Source organism: Ascaphus truei, chromosome 1, assembly GCF_040206685.1.
Source record: "Ascaphus truei isolate aAscTru1 chromosome 1, aAscTru1.hap1, whole genome shotgun sequence".
NCBI lineage: Eukaryota > Metazoa > Chordata > Amphibia > Anura > Ascaphidae > Ascaphus > Ascaphus truei.
In genome coordinates, this window is record NC_134483.1 from 51,017,535 (window position 1) to 51,044,874 (window position 27,340).

At 43.9% G+C, this 27,340-nt stretch overlaps 1 protein-coding gene across 1 annotated transcript in view; it reads right to left on the reverse strand.

The window, feature by feature from the left end:
* Window positions 1-361: 361 nt before the first annotated feature.
* The window catches only part of PRLR (prolactin receptor), a 51,435-nt gene continuing 24,456 nt past the window's right edge, over window positions 362-27,340 (reverse strand). The window contains exons 6-9 of the mRNA XM_075588066.1: window positions 23,520-23,664; window positions 19,314-19,413; window positions 11,501-11,570; window positions 362-9,160 (exon numbers count right to left, since the gene is read on the reverse strand). Of these exons, the coding sequence (XP_075444181.1) occupies window positions 8,147-9,160; window positions 11,501-11,570; window positions 19,314-19,413; window positions 23,520-23,664 (1,329 nt within the window). The 3' untranslated portion in view covers window positions 362-8,146. The remainder of the gene's footprint in view (window positions 9,161-11,500; window positions 11,571-19,313; window positions 19,414-23,519; window positions 23,665-27,340) is intronic.

The window sequence follows — 27,340 nt, forward strand, 5'->3', positions numbered from 1 at the left end:
ATGTAACAACACGTATCCAAGGCGAGTGCAGCGATGACGTCTTGGTAAGAGCATGTTCCTTAAGAAGGGATCTGAGAAGTACTCAGCTAAGTGCCATGAAAGCAGTGTACAAACTTGAAAGGAGACCACATAGGTTATCTAATGTTCTTTTTTTATTTTGCAAACTGTGAATATCTTGTCATTTTCCATGTAGAACCTGTACTTGAAAAACTGGAGCGGAAATCTGTTTTCTACACGGTCCACACTATCATGTGTCATAGCAATGCATGCAACAAATGTGAGTGACTGCACGGTTAACGTGAACGAGTTGATTTTGTCCATACATACATTTTGACATTAAATGGAAAAATAAAATACTTCATAACTTTTGTGCCACAATGTAATGACACTTTATTTATTTATTTATTTTATACCACAAATGCAACTTTGTGGCAGTATTTCAATGTTTCAAAAGTTATTACATTGTATATTTATTCTCTTATATTACAAAGACCCTATAGATTTTCCATAAAATAAAATCAAGGGTTGACCATCTGTTTTACGGCGTTAAAGTGTCTCTTAACAAACATTAAACATTTACAACTGGTACATTACAATGGGTGACGTATATAAAGGTACATATATATTTATACACATTTAATTAAATAGTTCTATTTTCTGTACAAAAGGCGTTAAGATGTGAATCCAAATTAAATATGAAATTTAATCCAACATTCAGTAGCAAAAGGGAAAAAGAACTGTAGCCAGACACAGTAATAAAATCAGCTTGTGTACACAGATAATTTATACAGAACAAGTAGTGAGATATGGTATATGGTTCAATCCATACTGCCCCATGGAAAGCCAACAGAGTAAAGAGTGAAGTATTTCCTCAATTCTGAATAACTTCTACTGCATTATTTAACTTATCATCTAAAATAAAAATGGTATAAAATCCAAAATAAACAGTGAAACGAATGCAGACAAGTTACTTACAATAAAAAAAACTAATTGTTAGGGGTATGCTGCCCACCAATCCTGTTACCCAGAACTGAGCCCCTTTTTATTTTTAATATCACATACATATATAAAGGATGTATTATACCATACAATAATCTTGTGCAAGGATGGTCCCCATGCAAACCACGTTACAATGAGAGGCAGTGGGAGAATTGCTGCCATTTGTGATGCTGAGGGTGAGCATTTTAGATACTCCAACCAATAACAGAGCCATTGTCTCTCATATACCATCCTTTTTAGCTGTGTTAGAACAGTCTTTATTAACTTTAGTTGACTTTATAATATTACATTGCAGTATTAGATCTTTTCCATCATTATGAAGATTAATTACATCTTAAAATATCTGACAAAAATTGGAAGGCAGCAATAACCTCCATTCATATCACGGGGCGCATGCAAAATAAAAGCAGATTGTAAACAAAGTGATTTCTCCGGTAAGTCATGAAACCTTTGTTCTTATTAGTGTACTATGTGAATAAATTCATACCTCACGTTTCATTGTTGCGAACAATATTTTGGCAAGTAAAGTTTTATTACCAGGGGGAAAAAAAAGAACATTTTGCCAAAAGAACACCCGCAGCTGATTGAATAGTGAGGTTCATTCATTGACTACTTGTTCACTATTAACTCTACCCAATCACTTTTGCTCTTTTGTGAATACATGTACAGAATATATTAGTGTCCCTGCTTCCTGAATCTATATTTATATACACAATCCCTGGTGTGATAATCACACAAGAGGGTTTAATTACAATATACAAAATGGTGAACACTGAGGTGGGAATAGTGGAGGCCACAACAGTCAAAGGTCGGGATTCATCAAACTGCGATGCAGGATATCGCACCCCGATCAGGCGGCAGCTGCCTTTGATGTTAATCATAGCTACAGCCAGATTGGGGAGTTCTATTCTGCATGGTGGCTTGATAAATCCCAGCCAAAGTCTCGAACAAGACAGCTAATTTTACGAGCCTGGTCTCTGAAATCTTGATCTGTAGTTACACTAAGAGAAAACAAAAGGTAACAAAAAAACCCAAACACCTAACTAACGGGTGTCTCGCTACATCAATATAAATCCCCAAATAATTTCCATTAGCCAGCAGCTGATTTATATAGAATATAGATATATTTATGTGTGTGTGTGTGTGTATATATATATGTACACACACTTATATATTATAACTTTTTTAATATAGCATTTATAAAACTAACAATGATTATGAGGCACATGTGGCAGGCACATTTAATTGTGTGCACAGGGAGTACATTTCAATGGTGTGAATGTTTGATGGTAATCATTAGTATTGAGTACTACTAAGGTGTCATCTGTCCATTGTTGGTCTAGGAGCAGAAACATTAGAGATTACTCTTACTCCAGGCTTTTCTCTCTCTCCTTCAATTACGCGTGGAACCACAATTACTTTTGTACCGTAGTGTGATTGGCAATACACACAGGAAAGCCGCGACGTGAACCAAATCTGTCTTATGAACCGGTTTTTATTATAATTTTCTATGGAATATTACTAGTTTCTCAGTTAGATAATACATTTATTTATATGTCCTATACCTAATTTATGCCACAAGTGCTGAAATGGCCTGTACGGCGCTGACGGCCAGTGGGATGGATCCTTCAGGGCCACAATGCATGCAACAAATTGGACTAGACTGGACCTTCAACCAGACTGATACTGAAGCACCGTCGTCTGTCTGTCTCCTACTAAACGTATACACCACATAATGTTTAGTGTATTGTGATCTATATAGTCTCTATTTTCTAACAATCTACTGTAAATTTCTCCCACGCAGCCCTGTCATGTATTACTCATTGGAGTGACAGTACCACTCTGTTTCTGTGGCCATAATTTATTCTCTCTCTCTATATATATATATTTATTTATTTTTTTAATATAGAAATGTTATCTTATTTAGCTTAAAATCTCAAAGTTTAACTAGTTTGGGAACTTAACATTCACAAACTATTTATCTTTTGAAATAATTCCCATTGCATAATACATATAAAAGAGGCATTTTGTTCCACAAAAAAAGGTCACTTGAAGTATTCTAAGCCTACGTAAAAGTACACCCCCCCCTCATAACACAACCTTCCCATATAATATCTCGGGCTACAACGGGGGACGGCTGTTGTAGTATGGAGGGAGTTATAGATTTTATTAGACTGCCTAACCCAGCTGTTGCCCGAGAGGTCAGCTGGCAGCAAATGGGTAAAGGGGGCAGACGGCACATGGGCTGGAGCAATTGCAGAACCATTAGCATAAGATTTACAAGTCTAACATATGAATAAACCCTGAATGTAGGGTTTAAAAAAACAAAAAGTGACAGTGGTGTACTTAGCCACTAAACTAAACGCACGCATATGTTCCAGAGCAGGGGTGGCCAACTCCAGTCATCAAGAGCTACCCACAGGTGTTCAAGATATCTCTGCTTCTGCACAGGTAGCTGTCAGTCTTTCACTGAGCCTCTGATTGAGGCACTTGTGCTGAAGCAGGGATATCCTGAAAACCTGACCTGTTGGTAGCTCTTGAGAACTGGAGTTGGTTACGAGTGGTGTAAGCATACTAGTACCGTACTGTGCAGTATGCAGATGCTGCAACCATTGCTCTCCACACTACGTCTTTTTCTAAAAGGGCCAAATTATATATATATATATATATATATATATATATATAAATATATATATATATACATACAGTATGTATATATAGGTATCTGTACCATGTATTTACTGTATATATATATATAAATATATATGTATGTACACATACATACACACCAGTGCCTTAGTTTAAAATGGGTGCCCGTGTTAAATATTTCAGGTTCTGCTTGAACAACTTTAGGGGCAATGACAATGGGCCACTCAATAACCTTTACGAGGCTGACTTTACGCATGGCTCCAGTTAGCACATCATTACTCTTCTTTTATTTATTTTTTAAACCTACAGCTTCACTAATTTAGAGAAAAATATATACTTTGAGCAGAACCTCTAAATTTCTTCCATCATAGCACAAGACTGGACGCCCAGAGGTCCTCACCTCCTGCCTTCCAGCAGCACTACCTTTTATTTCCATAATGCACTTTGACCCAATACAAATCTCTATCCAGCAGCTTAAAACATTCAGAAAGAATCACTATATGTCCCTGAAATCACTAGATGTACAATACAAACCCTCCCTGTCTGTAACTTCCAGTATGTGCTGAAGTATCCTGGCAAACAAGACACACACCCAGATAGCAGGCGAATAGAAAATAGTTTGTGTACACTAGTTATAGAAAAATAGTCTTTAAAATACACTGTGAAGTTAATGTCCTTCTTATAGTGGGGATCTCTTATTTACAATAAGGCAATATCTCAATTATTGTCTAGTAGTGGTTAAAAATTGACATTGTCTGGTTGAATTGTTCAGTGCAGCTGAATATTTCTCTATTATACTATGAGAAAGGACTGCAATCTTACCAGACTTGCCACAATGCTACATTATGGTGTAAATCATATTATATATTATTTCATAAATGTAAGGGTCATTTGTTTTTCAAAACCAAAAAAAAAGTGTTATGTTTATTAATAATAATTTAAAAAGACCCAATTTTGTTTCCTTAAAAAAAAAAAAACCCATCACAAGCTAGACATCATATAGCAAAAATAAAACCAATAGTGTTTCTTTCCTAGAAGCATAACACAGGAATTATAGATTATAATTTAGAATTGCTTCTATCCTATTATCTGCCTTATAAAAAAAATATATATAACTGTGTCTCGCTCCAGATATAGCTTATAAACCTTCATTGTATTATCTAGCTGCAGAAAAATATTACTTTCCAGCAGGGGTACGCAAAGTTTATAACCTGCGCGCCCCCCCCCCCCTCCCTCCACTTTGGCTCCGGAATCAAATGACGTTGTGGGGCCATGTGACATCACGTTGACATGGCAACGCGACATCATGGTACCCCGCGCCGGTTACCATGGCGACGCGTCGCCGAAGATCAGGTAGGAGAAGCTGCAGAAGCCTTGCGCGGTCCCCCCGGCATTTCATTTAAATTCCTTGGGGGAGAGCGTGGGACCTCTGTAGCCACTCCTTGCCCCCCCTGGAAATTCTCCCACCCCCCTGGGGGGCGCGACCCCACTTTGCGCACCCCTGCTTTACAGGACAGTTTGCTGCCCAGTAAGATATATTTGCACTTTTATCTTTCATTTGACATTTGTTATTGCACAGACGATCGCACATCCAAAGCGATCACTTTTCCCTGAACCTTAAGGGGTGGCTTCTTCTAATTCAAGCTCTTATAATAATAACCACAATCATTTGTTATTGACCACTAATGGGCACAAAGGATATTCTCACTTCAGTGAAGCGAGCCCATCGCCTCCCATATCTCTGATCTTGCGCGCAGTAAGAAAGCGACACTGTTAAAGATAAGAGATGTGAACGCATCAGGGGAACGAAATGTGGAGGACATCAGTGTCAGCATTTACCCAATATTTTGCTAATCATTAAGTGCCATAGGATATGGCTGCTCAACCACAGACCTCAAGACACACCCCCCCCCCCCCCGCCAACAGGTCAGGTTTGAAGGATATCCCAGCTTCAGCACAGGTGGCTCATTCAGTCCCTGCTTCAGCACAGATAGCTGATGGATGTCAAAGACTGGGCCACTGATTGAGCCACCTGTGCTGAAGCTGGGAGGTCCTTAAAACCTGACCTGTTGGAGGGTCTTCAGCAGCCCTCCCCAAGGTTACAAAAGGGTTCATTTATTTTGGGCTAAGATGAATTGTTCCACACACATATTTTTGGATTAGTATTTAATATATCTAGAAACCTTTTTACTGCACTCATCCACGCCCTCAAACAGGAACAAGTCTCCCCGCACTTTAAACGTATCCCACCTGAGGAAAAATCTCTGCTAAAAATATAATAACCATAGCACTATCCCCATGATTGTGACCGTAAACTGTTACCGGATTGTGTATCAAACGGTTTTAGCGTCATTAATATACCTGGGGATGCAAATACCGTATATAGACACAATGTATCCTAATATTAACCGGTTTGGATCTATTTTCAGATTTTTTTTTTCCTTCCAAGCAGGCACATGCAAGAGGATTTAGTATTCAAGCTCCTTGTATTCATATGAACATGCTCATAACCTCAGTCCACTGGCAACATCCAGGTTGCTATTCTATACATGCATCATTCAAAATGGTTAGTAGATTTTTAGCCGCCAACCACACGTTCTACGTTGTGTCCCAGCAAGAAGCACGTTTGCAAATCTGCAAAGTTTGGCAAGGTTGAATTGTTTTGTTTTTCTGTTGCATGACCTTAAAAGCAGCAGTTCTGCCTACTCGGGGCCCTGTGGGGCTAAACAGTGCTAATTATAGGTCTCGGGACTCCGGTTTCCACTTAAAAAGTGTTGTTCCTGGTTTTTAGAGTTCCCTCCAGGAAAATATAAATGGTCTCCGGCTTCGCAGGCTAATAGGAAGGGGCATCGTCGTCCGTTACGGCTTTCTATTAGGAGGCCGTTTGAAGGAGTAATCCAAGAAATATCCGACAAGTGTATTTTTTAAAAATAAATAAATCAGTTCTGTACTATTAGATAATACTGAGTACCTTTTTTTAAATGATAAAATTAAAATCTTAATGCCATTTTTAATGAGTTTTAATATGCTGAGCATCCTTTGATTTCTATAGCCGTCTTTAGCCCACCTCCCCAGCAGGGAAAGATCTTTGTAACACTTTCCTCTTTGTGATCATTTGTTGCAAATGTTCCCAGCAGTTTGAGCTGCAACTGTAACAATAGATAATGTTACCTTAGTAATATAAGAATACAATGTAGCTGCTGAGTTACACTTTCTTGGATTGATTGAAACTCAAAGGCGGCCATTTAGTGAACCCTGGGAAATAGGATTTTGCTGATCGACCATGGGAGAACCAATCGATCGGCAGCTTAGATAATTCATTTTTAATATAGGTAATCAAATGCTGCATATATTACAACAACAAAAAAGATTTTTTTTTAAAAAGATGCTTGGATTGCCTCGTTTAATGCCCAGTAAGTACACCAGTAAATATATCTCAGGAACAACGGGGTCCCTGAAGCTAAAAATAATGCAATTTAGCAGCAAAGGACTCACTGGTTCCAATCTGAGGGATAGAAATGCTGCAGTTAGAGAGAGCTGCTGCTTTAACAACCAACATGACAATGCAACCAAGAGGGACACCAGTTTCAATAAGAGTTCTTCATTTAGTGATCTCTCAGGACAAGGCCGGATGGTAATGCAAGAGAAAAACTCTGACTTCTGGAACAGATGTGGGACAATATCTCACAGGCCGAAGAAAAATAAACTAATCCAAGAAAACAACATTCATGCGTGATCTGGTCCGTCAACGTTACATTATTCACATTTGGAGGCTCTAATATCCTGTCAGGAATTTGAATGTGATTACCCAACTCGAGTAGACGTAGAATTACAAATAAATACGTTTCTCTGCTCATGCTAATTTAATAGCACTGTTTAGGTAACCTGGCCACAGAATGACATTTAACCAGTCGTATAACAATTTATCACCATAGAACATAACCCCCTCCATCTTTATCTAGAACTCGAGTTTGGTTGGCTGTAACAATCCCTTTTACCTCCAGAAACGTGCCCTGCTGTTCTCTTTTAGGGCGTATACAATTTTTTACAAAGCGACAGAAGTTAAACGAGCCAAAAAAGGGGAAAAGAAAAAAACAAAATCTCATTAAATAATTTGTTCTGCCTCGAGCTCTTAAATATACGACACTGATTGGATATGAAGCATAAAAAGGTCTGAGTCAATAAAACGATGATAATTTTTGTATCAGTAAAAGGTAGTAATCCAGACATCATTCCTTGCGTTTGCTTTACTGTGCAGTGTTACCTGATGAAGCAAATATGAAAATAGTCCTTTAACTCAGGGGTTCTCAAAGACAGTCTTCAGGAACCCCCAAACAGGTCAGGTTTTTTAAGATATCCCTGTTTCAGCACAGGTGGCTCAATCAGTGGCTCAGTCAGAGACTGAGCCACTGATTGAGCCACCTGTGCTGAAGCAGGGATATCCTGAAAACCTGACCTGATGGAGGGGTCTTGAGGACAGGCGTTGAGAACCGCTCCTCTAGCTGAATGAAGGTAAAAAGCTGGAGGGATCCATGTAACCCATTACACCAATCTGAATTTTGCGGTCATTTCGAGCTGGTGTGAAGATGCCCATAAGCTTTTCAGCTGGACTTTGTAGTATCGTCTGAGAGTATTCCTTCGATGGTTCACCGTTTACAGGATGGGCATGAATGACTGGGTCCTGCATTAACACTAAAACATTATTATCCCCCACCCTTTCCACCTTTGTATATTCCCTGCTGGGAACAATAACAGAATATTGGTCAGTTCTGATGCTGTTTTCTGTGTGTTTTGGTACGAGTGCTAACGCATTATTTTGGTTGACTTTGTGGACTTCTACATAGTCCATTGTTCTAGCAGACATAAAGGGTGCCTTTTTATTGGGCAACAAGTGCATGGTGTCTGGGACAATACCTTTGGAATGCAAGTCTTCCAGATCATTCTGTGTATTAATTTTCTCTTCGGCAATAGTCTCTATTGTTTTAAAGTATCTTGGTTGGCTTTTTTCCTCACTTGGCATTAAAAATGCAGACATGTTGGCATTCATGGCACTGATCGCCAACTTACATACATCTGTTATGTTGTGGTAGGCGGACTTTGATATTTGACTACCAGATGTTTGTCCATCAGGCCATATATATGACTTGTTATCACTGAAATTTGAAGATGTCCCTTTGGAAACGGCATACTGAGAGGGCCCAAGGCTTTTTCTTGCACAATGGCCCTGCACGCCGGTATCCAGACTTTCAAATCCTGATGGAAGGACTCGAAGTTCCTTACACCCTTCAGAAAAGGCAAAGGGGCTGTCACAGCTTCCTCTCCCGGAGTCATTATCTGTCTCCCCGGTACAGCCTTTCATATGCTGGGGTTGCTGGCCTCTCTCCATGCTTGATATAAGATGTTCTTTACTGTCATCTACCTCTAGAAATTCAACTAACAGATCTTCACAATCAGATGTTGGAGGGAAACCTTGGCAGCCCAGAGCACTCAATAGCTCTTCAGATTTCCCGCTCTGTTAAAATAAACAATAAAAATGACTTAGTATCCACAATTTAAAAAAAAAGGCGTGCGTGTGCCAAGCACGCACATTTGAAATGAAACTTCTTTGTCTTTTGTCACAGAAATTGTATTTGTAATGGCGATGTTTTTAATTAAAAATCAAAACACAATTTCAGTGCCAAAACGCAAAGAAAGTTTGACTTAAAACACATGTTTTAGCTATTTGCACTTCTATATTTATAATAACTGAATTCCTTGTGTGCGTGTCAGTGTGTGTGTCAGTCAGTGTGTGTGTGTCAGTCAGTGTGTGTGTGTGTCAGTCAGTCAGTGTGTGTGTGTCAGTCAGTCAGTGTGTGTGTGTGTCAGTCAGTCAGTGTGTGTCTGTGTCAGTCAGTCAGTCAGTGTGTGTGTGTCAGTGTGTGTGTGTCAGTCGGTGTGTGTGTGTGTGTTAGTCGGTGTGTGTGTGTGTCAGTCGGTGTGTGTGTGTGTGTCAGTCGGTGTGTGTGTCAGTCGGTGTGTGTGTGTGTGTCAGTCGGTGTGTGTGTGTGTGTGTCAGTCGGTGTGTGTGTGTGTGTGTCAGTCGGTGTGTGTGTGTGTGTGTCAGTCGGTGTGTGTGTGTGTGTGTGTGTGTCAGTCGGTGTGTGTGTGTGTGTCAGTCAGTGTGTGTGTGTGTCAGTCAGTCAGTGTGTGTGTGTGTCAGTCAGTCAGTGTGTGTCTGTGTCAGTCAGTCAGTCAGTGTGTGTGTGTCAGTGTGTGTGTGTCAGTCGGTGTGTGTGTGTGTGTTAGTCGGTGTGTGTGTGTGTCAGTCGGTGTGTGTGTGTGTGTCAGTCGGTGTGTGTGTCAGTCGGTGTGTGTGTGTGTGTCAGTCGGTGTGTGTGTGTGTGTGTCAGTCGGTGTGTGTGTGTGTGTGTGTCAGTCGGTGTGTGTGTGTGTGTGTCAGTCGGTGTGTGTGTGTGTGTGTGTGTCAGTCGGTGTGTGTGTGTGTGTCAGTCGGTGTGTGTGTGTGTCAGTCGGTGTGTGTGTGTGTCAGTCGGTGTGTGTGTGTGTGTCAGTCGGTGTGTGTGTGTGTGTCAGTCGGTGTGTGTGTGTGTGTGTCAGTCGGTGTGTGTGTGTGTGTCAGTCGGTGTGTGTGTGTGTGTCAGTCAGTGTGTGTGTGTGTGTGTCAGTCGGTATGTGTATGTGTGTCAGTCGGTGTGTGTGTGTGTGTCAGTCGGTGTGTGTGTGTCAGTCGGTGTGTGTGTGTGTGTCAGTCGGTGTGTGTGTGTGTGTGTGTCAGTCGGTGTGTGTGTGTGTCAGTCGGTGTGTGTGTGTGTGTGTCAGTCGGTGTGTGTGTGTCAGTCGGTGTGTGTGTCAGTCGGTGTGTGTGTGTGTCAGTCGGTGTGTGTGTGTGTCAGTCGGTGTGTGTGTGTGTCAGTCGGTGTGTGTGTGTCAGTCGGTGTGTGTGTGTGTGTCAGTCGGTGTGTGTGTGTGTGTCAGTCGGTGTGTGTGTGTGTCAGTCGGTGTGTGTGTGTGTGTCAGTCAGTGTGTGTGTGTGTGTGTCAGTCGGTATGTGTGTGTGTGTGTCAGTCGGTGAGTGTGTGTGTGTCAGTCGGTGTGTGTGTGTCAGTCGGTGTGTGTGTGTGTGTGTGTCAGTCGGTGTGTGTGTGTGTGTGTGTCAGTCGGTGTGTGTGTGTGTTAGTCGGTGTGTGTGTGTCAGTCGGTGTGTGTGTGTGTCAGTCGGTGTGTGTGTGTGTCAGTCGGTGTGTGTGTGTCGGTGTGTGTGTGTCGGTGTGCGTGTGTCGGTGTGCGTGTGTCGGTGTGCATGTGTCGGTGTGCGTGTGTTGGTGTGCGTGTGTCGGTGTGTCTGTGTCTGTGTCGGTGTGTCTGTGTCTGTGTGTCGGTGTCGGTGTGTCGGTGTCGGTGTGTCTGTATGTGTCTGGGCATGTGTGTCGCTGTGTGTGTGTCGGTGTGTGTGTGTGTGTGTCAGTCTTTGTGAGTCAGTATGTGTGTGTCAGTAAGTGTGTGTGTGTCAGGGTGTGAACAATAACAATGACTTAGTATCTACAATAAAAAAAAAAAGTGTGTGTGCAGAGACAGCCAACCACCAAGGGAAAGGGATTCTGGTGATAATGATTAAAATGAAAGTACAGCTCAACCCGTTATAACGCGATGCAAACGTGGCTCCCAATTTTCGTATTTATGAATACTTTACAGCACGATTATTGGTGTATTTAATACTTTATTGTACAATGCATACAATTGTACATTATTTCTAATGCGATCCGCTTACAACGCGATGTGATTCTTTGGACCCCAAGCACAGCGTTATAACGGGGTAGAGCTGTATATCAAAATGACCATAAGTAACACTTACCTTCAGTAGCTGTGTATCAAATCCCATAATTTTAGGTCCAGGGACAGGTGGAAAAATACAGGACATCAAACTAAAAATGAAAACATTAAATAAAATAACATTTAAATATCAATTCTTAGAAACACAGAACACATTATAGCTTTAAGATAAAAAAATTTCGGCAAAGCAGCTTTATACTGTACCTAGTTCTAGATTCTCAGTATAATGTAATGTTTTCAGTCCTTACTAATTTTTCTTTTTTAAATGACTGCAATATTATATTTTTAATACTTTCACCGAAGAAGTTGTATTACTTTTATGCTGCACATGCTTGGCATATGTTGATGCCTTATTATATATTGTTTTTCAAGAAAGTCTGCATCTATTTTGTCCCATTTAAATCCTATATTTTCCATTAAAAAAAAAACAATGGAAAGCACATTTCTTATTCAACAGTTTTTGGAAATTGGAACTATAACTCATACAGTGCTAGATTATTTGAATTTTACAAACGCTCTAAATAGTTTGTGGGAAAGTACATAAGGTTGAAGCAGACAATACTGTGTACAGGCATACCCCGCATTAACGTATGCAATGGGACCGGAGCATGTATGTAAAGCGAAAATGTACTTAAAGTGAAACACTACCTTTTCCCACTTATTGATGCATGTACTGTACTGCAATCGTCATATACGTGCATAACTGATATAAATAACGCATGTGTAACAGGCTCTATAGTCTCCCCGCTTGTGCAGAGCTCGGTACAGGTAGGGAGCCAGTATTGCTGTTCAGGACGTGCTGACAGGCGCATGCGCAAGCTGCCGTTTGCCGATTGGTCGATATGTCCTTACTCATGAGTGTACTTAAAGTGAGTGTCCTTAAACCGGCGTATGCCTGTAGGTTTTTTTTTTTTGCAAACTTGCCTGATTACATTATTTTGTACACAGTTAATCAACAGACTCCCACGTGAGCAAAAACAGAGGTTTGTACACACTCCAAAAACATAACAAATACAGATATCTGAAGTGTTAGAACAAAATATAGGAGCATCTATGAAGTAGATAAATGTGTATACAAAATCAAAATCAACATCTTGACCCCTTCACTCCCAGTGGGACCACCTCTTTGGCAGCGATGGGTTAAATTCTCTCACACACTGAAAAGTCCGGACCAGAATGCACATTTAGGGCCTCATGCAGCGAGCAGCGCTATTTGAAATCTCGCCATTTTCCGGAGAAAATCGCGCTAAAAACAGCTGAAAATGGCGAGGTAGAAAAAACGCGCCATTTTTTTTTCTATTTCAAAATCTCGCCGCGCGGCTGGCGAGAAACTACATCTCGCCAGTCTGAAAAGTATCCGAATTCAGAAAGGCGCGCACGCCATCTAGCGGCTGTTTTTGGCGCGATTTTCGTCAATTTTCTCCGCCAACTAAAGTTGGCAAGAAGCAGGAGCTCACCGGCTATAGGGAAAAAAAAATAAAAATGCGCGATTTTTTTCCCCCCCCTTTCAGCTGCGCGAATCTCCTCATTTACAATTCTCCACATGCAGTAATGCTAAAAATTGCGGATTTCGCCCATTTCTGCATATGAAGAATAAAACTCTCCATTAAACCTACTTTTTATTCCCCTCTCCAATTTTAAAAAGCACTGCTCTCTGCATAGGCCCCTATATGACAAATAGAATAAGCTGCTGCAGCTGCTACAATAGAGCAGACAATGGTCACGTTGCCCTCTAGTGAACACAGGGACATTTGCACAGCAGCATGAGCAATTACTATCCCAATGTACGTGTCATTGTTAGAGACATTGCACAGTTTGCTCCCTGATCTAGTTTTTATCATTCCTATATTACCACTTATCACTGGCCAGCTTCGAATATAACAGAATAAAATATATTCTCTGAATACAAATCATTTCTTCTATTCAGCCTTCGGAGGGTGCAGTTGGATTTCTTAGGGAGCCTCTGAATTGGGAAGTGTTTGTCAATCAAGTGTTTTCTTTCCCCGTCTCCCACCTTGTCCTTATCAGAGCACCAATACAGATAAGGGGATATGAGCAAGCCACGCCCCCCCCCCCCGCTTGCAAAAATGCTCCCTACGAACCGCAGATAGCGCTGAAGTGCTCTACACACGCTGCCTGGACGCAGAGCGGGCGTGCATGGCATTAGCCTTACTGATCACACAAAGAGGAGCAGGGAGAGGAAATAAAACCCCTCCCAAGTCTAACTTTAAATAATAAATAAAAAATGTTTACAAGTGTTAGATTTGGGCCAAAAAGTTATAAACCATCCAGGTGACACTCTTTAATCAGGTCACTGCAATTAGTTTACTTTGGCCCTAAGAGGGATTGCCCCTTTAAATCTGGCAGGACCTTCACATTTACTGCAAAGCAACACATTGCTGGGTGCACGAAGACTGGAGGGACAAGATTAACATGAAAATAAGATTATACGTGGGATACTGCTCACCAATATAGCAATGTTACACTAAGATTGGTACATTTCTAAATGCACCAATAATCTTTACATAAAGTTAGGGCTGTGACCTCAGACGTATTACGTGTTTGGACTCATGGGTGTTTCAGCCCAATGTGGGTATGAAGTGATGCTGTAAATTTTGGGCTTTTGAATGTTCTAAATACTAGGTGTACTTGGCACATTGGGTTCCACACATCCAATCGCTGTTTAGTATGGAAAATAAAGAGCTGAAAATAAGCATCAACAGGACATATGATCTGATCGTGAGAATCCTGCAGACTGAAGCTACTATATCAGCTCGAAATAGAACGTATTCTCAGGCTCATATTACATTTTTACCCAATAGTGACTGTATAAACAAATTGTCCTAGTTACTAGCAGTTGGCAGAGCAAACACAGTCTAGGATGTTTGGCTGCAGCCGAATCGCCGCCGCCAGAACAGCTGACTGCATGTCGCCTCACCGCCATCTTTAAAAGTCTTTAGATCTCCTCATCCACAGGGCGCCATGTGCAGAAGTCGCTACGACCTGCATTTGTGAGCGCAGCGCGTCCGTACCAACAGGACATTTGTGTCCTAGCTGAGTGTCCTTGTTGGGGCACACGGACGCACAGGCGCGCACCGCTCACAAATGCAGTCGGAGCAGCGGCCGCGCAAAGTGCCCTGTGGATGGCAGCAAATAATGTGTTCCATTTTATACATATACACTCAGGCACCGCACACCACAGCTGGGATGCAGTCAAAGTCCACAGGTTTATAGATCACTATATAGAAGAACAGGAACTAACACTAACAAGTACATCCTGTTCAAGTGGTTTATTTAAAGGATCAGCGTTTCGGTACCCCATGGGACCTTTTTCCAGATCTTGGACCGAAAACGCTGATCTTTTAAATAAACCACTTGAACAGGATGTACTTGTTGTTAGTGCGTGTGCGTACAGTATATATATATATATATGAGCTTGAGACAAAAGGTGGCAGTGTGTGCTCATTTGCATGTCATTTCCCAGAATCCCTTGATGCAGTGGAAGTGCTGTGTGCTGGGTAATAATGGTGAAAGGCGGGGTATATATATATATATATATATATATATATGTAGCCCTGATGTAAATTTTCTCTTTCTGGCCCCCCTCCGCGTTTGCCGTGCGGTAGCGGGTGCCGCCGGAGGCTTTGACGGACCCGCCGGCACTTCGCGAGGGTGGGGGCCAGAGCAGGGAGCAGATCGGAGCTGTGGTTGCCGGGGACGCGATCGGGCCGTCGCTAGGGCCGCGATCGCGTTGCCACCGGCTGGGCGGCTTGTGAGGAGGGCGCCGCCATTGCGCATTAGCTCGCGCATGCGCAGTGAGTACAAAGCGCGCGATGGGACTCCAGAGATAGGGAGAGGTCGCGCGAGAGTAGGGAAGAGGATAGGAAGGTTGAGGCGGCCATTAGGGGTTCGCGCATGCGCAAGGGAAGCGCGCACGCGGCCCCAATGCATTAGGCAGCCCCTGGGAACTACAACTCCCAGGAGGCTTAGAGAGACAGAGGTCAGGTGCCCCAGAGGAGCCAATAGGGCTGGAGGAAGCTCAGCCCGGGAAAAGAGATACATTTCCCGGGCTTTGCAACAGTCAGTCAGGCAGAGGAGAAGGAAGGAGTAGGAAGGGTGCAGGGAGCGCGTGGCTCCTGCATCAGGTAAGGGTCCTCCCTAGATTCCCAGGCAGGCCCCAATTCCCGGGTAAAGGGCAGGGGGTAACTGAAGAGGGACGCCTTAGCTAGGGAGGTGACCCTTGAGTGTGGAAGGTGCAGGTTTGGCCGTGCCACAGCGGAGAGTGCTGTGGGTACTGTCAAAGAGGCACGGCGTGCTAGCAGTGTGTTTGCTGCGGGATCCAGGGGCTGTGTGTGATTGCAGCTGCCTGTGAGTAGTGTCACTGTATGTGCTGGGCACAGCGCGTGCAGTGTTGGTGAAGTGTGGATCCCTGCAGGCTGACAGTGTGTGCGGTGTGTCAGCTGCAGGTGAGTTGGGAATAGCTAGTAGCAGTTACAGTTAGGACTGGGTAGCTAGGGGAAGGGGGGGCAGGTTATGCCCACAGGCCCTAGGAGTTTCCCTCAAGCCATCCCAGGTTGCAGTTCTTCAGGGACAGGCCCTAGGTTAGGGTTGCTGTCACTCTAAGTAGTAGTTAGCGATAGGAGGAAGCGGCGGTTGCTGTTCCCATGCGGTTGGTGTTGCCGTGGTCCGGTTGCAGTTCCCGTTGAGCGGTGGGACCCTCGTTGGGGTCCACCGGCAGAGTACCTGGAAAGGATCAGACGGACGTCTGACCCTTTGAGAAGAAAGTTGCGGTCCCGAGCATCGGAGTGCTCGGAAGGTATCTTCAAGTATTATAAGTGCACCAACTGGGCCCTAGCTTAATATAGTGACTGCGCAGTCACCCACGACCTTTTGTAGGAGGACGAGACATTGGGTGTGGGGTGATCACAGGACACTGGGTGAGGTACACCAGACATTGGGTTGATGTGATGCGGGTAGAGCATCTTGTTATGGTTATGGTTATGTTATGTAATGTGTTATATGTGTGTTAAGTAAAGAGTTAGTATTGTTTATCTATAAGTGTTATTGTATTTCTTACTCAGGGCTATCTTTCCTAACGGGGGATCCTGGGTAAGTGGAGGCGCTGCACCAAGTAAGGGTAAGGGTTTTTCCCCAGGCTCCCAGCTAGCGGAGGCTCAGATCTCCTGGAGCCACACAGGTTATGCAGTACCAGTAGTCCTTTAGAGCAGGTGTGTTGCAGGGAAAGGCACCGGTTAGACCACGAGGGGCCAATGTGATATTGGGTGGGTCGGCCGGTTCACAAAAAGGGCTACATATATATATATTTTCCCCCTCTATACTGTTGTAGCCAGGTCTCCTCTGGTTCCCTGTTTCCCCCACCCTTACCTCCATTATGGTAAGGGAGGTTGCGGGTGGTGATGGGTTGGCTGGCGGCACCCTTTGCAGGGCGCCGCCATGTCTAATGTGTTAACGCATGCGCGGAGTGTTGCGTGTGCGCAGAAGGTGTTCGTCGGTCATGTTGGGGTTGGCGCGAGGTTCGCGCATGCGCAGTCAGTATGTGGAGTCCCGGCGGCCATTACAGATTGCACAGGCACAGATAGTGCTAGCGGCGGCCATTACAGCATCGCGCATGCGTGGTAAATATAGCGCACGCGGCCCCAGTGATAGAAAGGCTCCCAAGGGACTACAACTCCAGCCCCAGGGGCTGGAGCCCAGGTGACACCAGGGAGCCAATGCTAGGGCCAGCTTCCCTTGCGCAGAGAGATACCTATCGCGCGCTCAGGCTTGTAGATCAGTAGGAGGTGGGACATAGACAGGAGAGGGTGTAGGTGCAGAGAGGCAAGCAGCCTCTGCACTAGGACAGAGATCTCCCCTAGGCCCCACTCACATAATAGTATGTGGTTGCTACAGGGACAGGCCCTTAGGTAGGGACCCTGCCCCTTTAGTTGTTTGTTAGTTCATGGACACAGCCAGAACGCTGCGCAGCTCTGAAGGTTGTGGTCTGGGACCAGACCCTGTCCAGTTACAGAGACGGTTTACACAGTGGGATCATCCTACATGACATCATTCCACGTGGAGACGGAATCGTCGCGGGATCAGTGGATCCACTTATCTCCACGTCAGCGCGCCTGGGTGTGGACACACCCGGCAGGTACCATTAAACACCAAGTGCACCAACTATATCCTCATCTAGTACGGCGCTGATCACGCCTCAGGGGTGGGGTGTGGGACTTTGGGTACATGGTGTGGGGTGAAGGCCCTGCGAGGCGTGGGGCAGTTGTATCTCTAATCATTATAGAGTCTAGTGTTCAGGGTTATCTGTTATGTCTATGTTCAGTAAAGGCCTTTCTATTTTTACTGTGTGTGTTCATTGTGATTGTGTCCTGTGAGGGGCTGCTTCCACTCTGCTGGGATCCCTCACAGGTGGAGGCGCTGCACCATATAGTAAGTGATACACCCCAGGCTCTCTGTGGCAGATGCTTAGGTTCCTGTGAGCCAACAGGTAAAGGGCAGCACCAGTAGCATAATTACATCCTACCCTCAGATCTCACTTAGGGCTGGGGGAAACAGGGCTACACTGTTAATACTGACCTGTTACCTGCACCAGGACAAAGGCTGACCCTCAAACTGTGCTGTTTTGGCCGGTATATTCCAGTTTGGGGGCATATTCCACCGGCCAACAAGCAGTGTACCTGTCCCATCCCTGCTGCTGCATGGCATAGGGCCAATCAGCATCTTCGGCTAAGCTAATTGGCTACCGTGTGGCGGTGGGATGGTGTTTGCTGCTCTGGCTGCTGCCTAGGGTTAGGGTAAGAGGCGGTTCATTTACTATTCATTTGTAAATGTTTTAGGAGTCTTACAAGGGGCTTTAGGGAGCTAAAGATTTAGGTGACATACACGAAGGGGCCGGAGGTGATATACACGAGGGGGGCGCGGGTGATATACAGGGGGCGTGGGGTGTAATATACGTGTGGTAGATGCGAGAAGAGTAGAGCACCATCAGAAACTGGAGTCAGGAGGGGATCCAAATAATCAAATAATCTTTATTGGAGTATTTGGATCCCCTCCTGACTCCAGTTTCTGACGGTGCTCTACTCTTCTCGCATCTACCTTGGACTTACCAGCAGCAGCACGTCTTCCATACCAGGAGGTGTCCGTGAGTCTATTTGCCTTTATGCTGTATTATTGCCCCCAATGAAATTGATTGTGGTGAGTTTTCTCACACACTTTCGGTTTTCAGGGATTCATGGCTTTATTCTGCTTCATGGACTAACTCACATTTATGATATACACCTACCTGTGTTTTGGGATTGATTATTCATTACACAGCTGGGTATTTTGAGCATTCCAGCAACTTTCTCTGTTAATATACGTGTGGGTAGCTGATATAATCTGGGACATGTTGGAGGATATGCAAGCGGTTACAACGGTCATGTGCAGACTCCTAGACCAGGTTCCCAGTGGCCTCTGTGGCGTGCGCGCCACACACCTCACTACAGCCCTCTACGGGCCGTGTGTGTGGGCTCGCAAAGCGCTGTGACGCGTACGCCGGCAGGGAAGACAAGAATTTTGTGACACGTGGCGCGGTCACGTGCTCGGCGGGCAGCCAATGGAAGGGCATATATGCCCCGGCATGACCGCACCCCCCCCGTCACGGCTGCGCTCCCCGCGCCTTCCATCGCTCCCTACAGACCGCGGCTTTAAGCTGTGCACATGCCGCCATGACGCCAGGCGCACGTGCAGCAGTCAGCACGGGGGCCGCAGCCATACTTGACATTGTGTCAGATGATACTCAGGCTTGACAATATAACTAAAACAAATATAAATCTATTTACCTGCATCCTTTTAAAGCCATTGTCCAGATCATTGTCAAACAAATGACGGATGATAATACACCTATTGATATCCACAGTGTCCAGTCTCTCTTCTTTGCACCTGGCACAGATAGAAATATATAGCTATCACGTTACACAGTCAGCTGTGGGGGTTAAACATTTTTTTTTCATTTTTAATTTTTTAATGCTAACAGGCCCACTTTAAAGCATTAAATCTAGTAATTAATCAGATTTATCGATATGCTGCTGCATATGCGGCAGCGAGCTCTTTAACCCATTCACTGCCAGCTATATACCGGCAGTGGAGATGTTAAACGAGTGCACACAGAAGCGTTTCACATATCCATTGGGAATGACCAACCAGGAACCGCCATTAGGTATAAAGAACAGGCAAAGTGCTCTAACAAATAAAAAAAAGTAGTGGTACTATGCAGCACGAGGAGTCTTTATGAAGATATTGGGGGTTGGAACACTATTACACATCTCTGGTGCTGGTCTGAGATAAACTCGGGTGGATATCCCTGCTTCAGCACAGGTGGCTCAATCAGGTGCTCAGTCAACAACCAAGCCACCTGAGCTGAAGCAGGGAGATTCTTAAACCTGACCTGTTGGTGGCCCTTGAGGACTGCAATTGGCCCCCCTGATATAGATGCTAGTCGAGGCTTCTAGGTAATAAATCAGACGCACTAATCATTACCTGGATTCCTGACCCAGAAGCCCTTCTCTCCAGTGGGTGTGAACGGAGGTCAGCACCATGAGAATGAATAATATTTGGACTTTTGATTTTATTTACGATTGAGTGCACCTCTCACCCCATTTACTTCGAAGCCTTCTCTACAGATGGGGAATTAAGCAGCTACTGGTGCCAGGGTAGGTTTAGGAGTCTTGAAAGTGAATTGCATATATCCAGGGAACAGTGCCATGATTCATAACGGCATCTTGGCAGCTTTTGACTCCATAAAATACATTATGCCAAGACTATTGGTTGCAAGTCAGCACGGTCAATCTCTTTTATAGGTTTTTAAAAAAAAAATGTTATAGGGCAGTCTTACAAAAACATTTTGCAAACAACTTACTGAATGTTACAAGGTTAAGGCTTGTATGTGTCATGGGCAATACCATAATACGAATTCTCATGAACTTTTAAGCTATTTTATGTAAACAGGTGGGGTCATTGCAATTATTTGTATGTATTTATTATATACATAGATACATAGTAGATGAGGTAGAAAAAAGACATGCGTCCATCAAGTTCAATCTATGCTAAATTTAGACGACAGATACTTATTCTATATCTGTGTAGCCCCGGCCCCCTTGGGATTAGAGTGTGCCCCTTACCATGGCGGAGTTCCCCGGTCCTTGGGTTTCCCCCGCTTGCCTCCGCTGCACAGGGGGAGCATGCGGGATGCGCGGCAGGTGCTGGCGCGGCGCCAGGATGGCGACTGCATCGCCGAGGACTCCTGGCGGCTCCCGTGCAGGACGCCGCCATCTTCTTTTTGCTTGCACATGTGCAGTAAGCCCCTGCAGCAGCGGCCATTACCCTAGCTTGGCACATGCGCAGGATAGGTGCGCGCGAGGTGGGCAATGGGAGAATAGCTCCCAATAAGACTAAAGCCCCCAGGGTGCATAGGGGCTGGGTCAGGTGATGCCCGGGAGCCAATAGGGCTGCCCGAATCCCCTGCTCACCAGATAGATACATTTCGCACGCTGCAAACCACACCAGTCGGTGCCTGGAAGAGCTAGTGGTAAGAGGTGTCTGTGCAGGGGTCAGTGACCCGCTGCACTAGGCCAGCAATTCCCCTCTAGGCTCCAGATAGGCCCAGAGACACACTGTAGTTTGTGGTTGCTTCAGGGACAGACCCTAGGATAGGGAACCTGCCCCATTACAACTGCTTAGATAGTTTAGGGACACAGCGGACGCTGCACTCCCTAAGGAGGGGTCTGGGACCAGGCCTCACCAGAGGAAGAGACTTTATCCGGGTGGGATCGCCCCGGAGGGACATCGCAGAAGGGATCGCTGAGCGGTGGATCCTTTTCGAAGCTGTCTGCGGGCCCGGGTGCAGGAGCGCCCAGCGGGTACCTTTATAAGTGCACCAACTATAATACTATCACAATAGTGGGCCACGCGGTCACCACACACTTGGGGTTGGTTGTGGGACATTGGACACGGTGTGGGGAACACGGTGGAGGGTCCTGCGTGACGCTTTGTCTAGTTGTACTCTTAGTGAGAAAGGGTATGTACTGCGTTTATACATGTACAGCGATAAGCATATGACATTAAGTAAAGTGTTATTATTGTTTTATCCTGCCAAGTGTATTATTGTGTTGTGTCATGTGAGGTGCTCTTCCCGCTCTGTCGGGATCCCTCCCAGGTGGAGGCGCTGCACCAAGTGGTAGAATTATATCGCCCCAGGCTCTCCGTGACAGAGGCTCAGGCCCTGCGAGCCAACAGGTTTATATACAGCATTAGTAGTTTCTGTGTTCAGGGGAAACAGTGCTACATCTGTACTTACAGTATATTTATCCAGAGGAAGGCAAACAAAAAACCCCCAGTGAAATACAGTATCATCCAATGATATGCCATAAGGGGAAAAACAAATTTCTTCCTGACTCTAAGAATTAGCAATCAGATTATTCCCTGTATCAACATCCTCCCCATGTTTACTTATTTGGTATATCCCTGTATACCTTTCCTTTCTAAAAAGATGTCCAACTTTTTTTTGAAGATATCTATTTTATCTGCCATCACAGTCTCCATGAGTAATGAATTCCACATTGTAACTGTCCTTTCTGTAAAGAACCCTTTCCTTTGTTGTTGGTGAAATCTCCTTTCCTCCAACCTTAAGGGATGCCCGAGTCCTTTGTACTGCCTATGAGGTGAATAATTATTTTGAAAGCTCCATGCATAATCCCCGAGTATATTTGTATACAGTTATCATATCCCCTCTTAGACACCTATTTTCAAATGTAATTAAATCTAATTTAGCTAGCTTTGCCTCATAAATCAGATTATCCACCCCTTTATTAATTTAGTAGGTCTTCTCTGCACTCTCTCTAGTTCCATAAAGTATTTTCTAAGCAGTGGTGCCCAAAATTGTACTCCATATTCAAGGTGCTTTATATAGGGGCATATATTATGTTTACATCCCTTCTATCCATTGCCCGTTTAATACAAGATAAGATCTTGTTTGTCTTTGAAGCTACTGCATGACTTTGGGCACTATTGCTAAGCTTGCTGACTATATCATACTAGGTGACACAGTGTGCTCATTTGCATGTCATTTCCCAGAATCCCTGGCTGCAGTGGAAGCACTGTATGCCAAGAGAATGGTGAAAAGCAGAGTTGCAGACCTGTCTGAGACATGTGAATGTGCTCACAAATGATATTTTTATTCGATTTTTATTATTACTGTATTTATATTGGTGGTGGTTACAAACCACAATATATTTTACTGGCCATGCGCAATCTTTTGTTATAAAAGATTGGAATCATTGCTAAGGTCACAAACAATGAAAATCACCCCCTTATAAAATACCATTGAAGATAAGGGAAGAGGGTAATAGGTGGCAGAACGCCTTATAACTGGCATCGAAAGAGCCGCCCAATGCCAGGGCCTTGCCATTTTCATTTCTCACTCTGGAATGTGTTGTAGGCACCTACAGCACTGAAGGAGTTAATATCCTCTTATGCCATTTAATTTCCTTTCGGTCAAGCGGTCTAACCAGTTGAGCATGATGAATGGGCCACGCTCTTCAGAGGATTAAATTGATTTTTTTCCCCATGTTTATGACAGTTTTCAATCAGAATCCTTGGGGATCACTCTCTGAAACACAGCAGTTGCTGATCAACACTCTATAAATGACCAGGGATGTGGCACAGCTACTGGCACACACTTGTATTTGGAATATATTACTCAAACAAAAGCCCACAGACCTTCACAATGTAATGCTGGAGTATCACAAGGATGTCTACTTAATAATAATAAAAAAAAAAACACGTCATTTAAAGTTCTAGTAGCCATATTGGTCCTGGAATAAATGTAGCTTTGTCATGGGTTGTGATATGTTGTAATGAGGCAACAAGAAGGTGGTTCATAGATGCAGTGCACAGAGCTTTCACAACCGTTCAGTCTTCTTCATATATACCATGAAATGTCACAAAGGACCTGCTCCTTTACTAGTGAAGTTACTGTAAAATCTACGTACCAGGAGGGATTTGGATGTAATATTCGGGGCTCCATTCGCTGTAGAAGCCGTGATCTGGTTTACATCGGACCTGGACAACATAATCTTCTCCTGGATGCAAACCAGACAGCGTCAAGTTTCTTCGATGATTTTCAACAGAGTAACTCTGAAACGTGGAAAAATAAGTATAAGATGAGTGGCTGCAACAACATATTTATTTACTTTAAAAATGTTTTTTTTATCTCTGCCAAAAACTCCACTATGTCCCCGTTGAACCAATTGCTCTTCCCATGCATAGATACGGTATTGTTCCAAGGACAAAAGTGTTTGATCACAGTCAGCCCTGTCCTAAGAAAAGGCAAAACGTTGCCTGCTTTGAACAATACTATGTAATCTTTTGACAATACCAGGAAGCCTGGATTTCGCTTTATCTTTGTTAGCAAACTGTATGGTAGAAGCCCGGTGCTTTATTTGGAGCCACCAATTAGTATAAACTACGTATTATTGTTTCTTGTATTTGTACATTGCCACACCTGCTCCTTTGAATCTTTGAAGGGAACATGCAGACTTGTACACAGGCGTTGCAATCGCTACATTTCATGAACAGGTTGCACATCTTGAACAATCTACAAGTCCCAACGGCCAAGTCTACGTTTCTACGTGACCACCAAGACGCTGCGGATTGCCTCTGCAGTTAGCTTGTAAATAGGTGAACTGAGAATTGGGAGAAGTTTGATTTCGTCTGGCTGTTCTCTTTCAGGTGGAATCACTATATTCGCAACCTCTGACAAAAAGACAATTCTTAATTTCCCGACCAAAAAAACCCGTTTTATTTAAATATAGTTACATTTGATTATGGCGGACGATTAAATTTAAAAATAAGTTGCAAACTAATTAGAGGTTGCACGTTTTATACATTGAAGTCAATGGGGTTTTACGTACGATCACGCCTGGTAACCGATTAGCGCTATTACAGTTTACCGAATAAGGGCCACAGAATATAATTAAAAGTCTTTATATAAAGATATAAAAAGCACGCAAACCTCATAGTATACTATTTATTGAAAGACTGGCAAACGTAAAAGATTCACACTCACAGACGTCCGTGATTCAATCAGCATAAAATACAAGGGTTAGCCAGCAGTGTAAATCGGCATAAACAGCGTTATCCAGTGCTGCCTGCGCGACCCCCGGATCCTCCGTCACTGTGTGAAACAGCCCAGTCCTTCCGCCCCACGTGTTGTGCGTCCTTATGTCACACAGGTCTGAGTTCCAGGGAATACTTCCATCTTCTCGCGCACTCGCTCAAAAGATTGTCTCACCGTCACAGCCATCCCCCTCAAACAATAACGGCCAAAATAGAACTACCCCGACGCGTTTCAAGGAATCTTGTCCTCTTCGTCATGGGGGTAGTTCTGTGGCCTTCCTACCGCTTTAAATACCATTTTGTACCCATGGCAACAAACAAAAGCGCTGCCATGGAAAACGGAGGTCTGGCAGCTCCCAACAAAGAGTCCCCATAAGCCTCACAATTATCAGAAATCAAATTCAAGTGTGTGTGTGTATGGGTTAAAATTATAGTATAATTCATCATATTACATAATTTTGGTATTCTGTCAATAAATAAATATTAAAAACGGTTTAAAAACTCTTTACAAAGCTGTTTAATTCAGCAAATAGGCACCTGTCATTTCACAAGTGGGCTTCAAGAGGGGAAAAAAAAAAATCATTAATCCCCATAATCGCCCAGGTCATACTTGAAAATGAGAGGTAACTCTATGTATTACTTCCTGGTAATATGCAAAGGTATGTGGGTATGTAGCACACCAAAACAGTGCAAATAAATGCAAAAAATGCGATACTTTCTCACAATGCCGGAGCTCCTGGTTCAAGGATGGCCTATCTGCAGAAATCCAAGTATACAGCAACAGGAAAGTTGATCCAGGGCTCCACGGGTTTTTAGCAAAAGAATTTATTCATAATACACAACGTTTCGGCCTCACTTAGGCCTTTGTCAAGTAGACTGGTAATGAGCCTCATTACCAGTCACTTGACAAAGGCCTAAGTGAGGCCGAAACTTTGTGTATTATGAATAAATTATTTTGCTAAAAACCCGTGGAGCCCTGGATCATCTTTCCTGTTACTTCCTGGTAAAACATTTTATAAATAAATATAGTGAGGCAATCTTTTGAGCGAGTGCGCGAGAAGACGGAAGTATTCCCTGGAACTCAGACCTGTGTGACATAAGGACGCACAACACGTGGAGCGGAAGGACTGGGCTGTTTCACACAGTGACAGGAGATCTGGGGGACGCGCAGGCAGCACTGGATAACACCGTTTATGCCGATTTACACTGCTGGCTAACCCTGGTATTTTATGCTGATTGAATCACGGACGTCTGTGAGTGTGAATCTTTTACGTTTTCCAGTCTTTCAATAAATACTATAGTATGACATTTGCGCTTTTTATATTTGTATTTTTAGCCATTTTTCGGAGAACCATGGTTTATCTCTTGTCTGAAGAGAGCTGCATCCTCTTAATTGGACTGTTGCACGTGTAATCTAAGATATGCATATCCATGTTTGTGTGTGGATCTTAATTTGTAAATGGGTGTGTATTTTAAAAGGTAATATAAGTTTATTCTTGTATATCCAATTGATTTTATACATTTACAATTTAGCGCATATGGCTGTGGCTACTGCCCTTTGAATTTATATAGTTGTAGGCATTTATTCTGTTTTTTTCCCATTTGTAGCCTGGGGTTAAGTTTTCAGAGTTTGTAGAATTTGTCGTGGTTTATTTATTCTAAGGCCAGTTTGTATCTTGCAATAATTAACAGTCTGCAATATTCAGTGTTTATTTGCAAGTGTAGACTAAACACAATGTGTTTTTGCACAGGGGTGGAGTGTCGTTTCCCATTTCCAAGCTTGTGTGTCTGTGTGGCGTTGTTGCTTTGTGTGAGTTTTTAGTCTCTGTTAATGTGATTTGTGTCTGTGGTTAGACATTTTGAATTTGACTTTAAAAGCAACGTTCATTTGCTTTTCTTTATATTTCTGCGTGGAACTATAAAATTTTATTGGGAGCGATGAGGGTTGGAAGCGGATCATGAGGCTAGTGCGTTCCACTCTGGCTGCAGGAAATAGGTTAAATTAAACACTGTAATACTGTCAGAGACGTCCCTGGAACTCTGGTCCTTCCTGCTCCTATCCAGCAGTTCTTCCTCGCTGCCACTAGGACTGCAGATCCTGGATGCCTGAGCCTGCAGACAGCTCACTACAGATCTTAATCATGTAATCACCTACACCTGTTCCATTCCTTCACCCAGACACGTGTAGCCTCCCCTTTCTGTTCCTCCTTGCTTGTTTATACTGGTTCTTCCTGATGGACTAGCTCACTGCCTCTCTGCACGTTTGTTGTTTACTGTTGCCGTTACCAGACCTCTGCTTGCCTCTTGACTACGCCTCTTGCTGCCTGCCCCAGACTTTTGCCTGTGACCCCAACTGTCTCTAGTTGCCTCCTGGACTTCTGTCGGTGACCTCAAACACCACCGCTCTGCCTGTCCTGCCACTCCCAGCCACTGGGATCCACTCCACAGTTGCCGCACCTACCGCTTGACAAAAATCCATCTCCTGATATGCGAACCTTATTTTCTCACACAGATTCCACTGTAGAGGCAACATACAGATGTAGCCAGAATTACTCTCCCTGGAGCCGTGGGGAGAAATGCAAAATGCCCCGACTACGGGGACAGTAAGGCCTTGTACATAGTAGGCGCGTGCGACGGAGCGCATGACGTCACGCGATCCGTGGTCTGTGAGGACTGGCGGAGGAGACGCGACCAA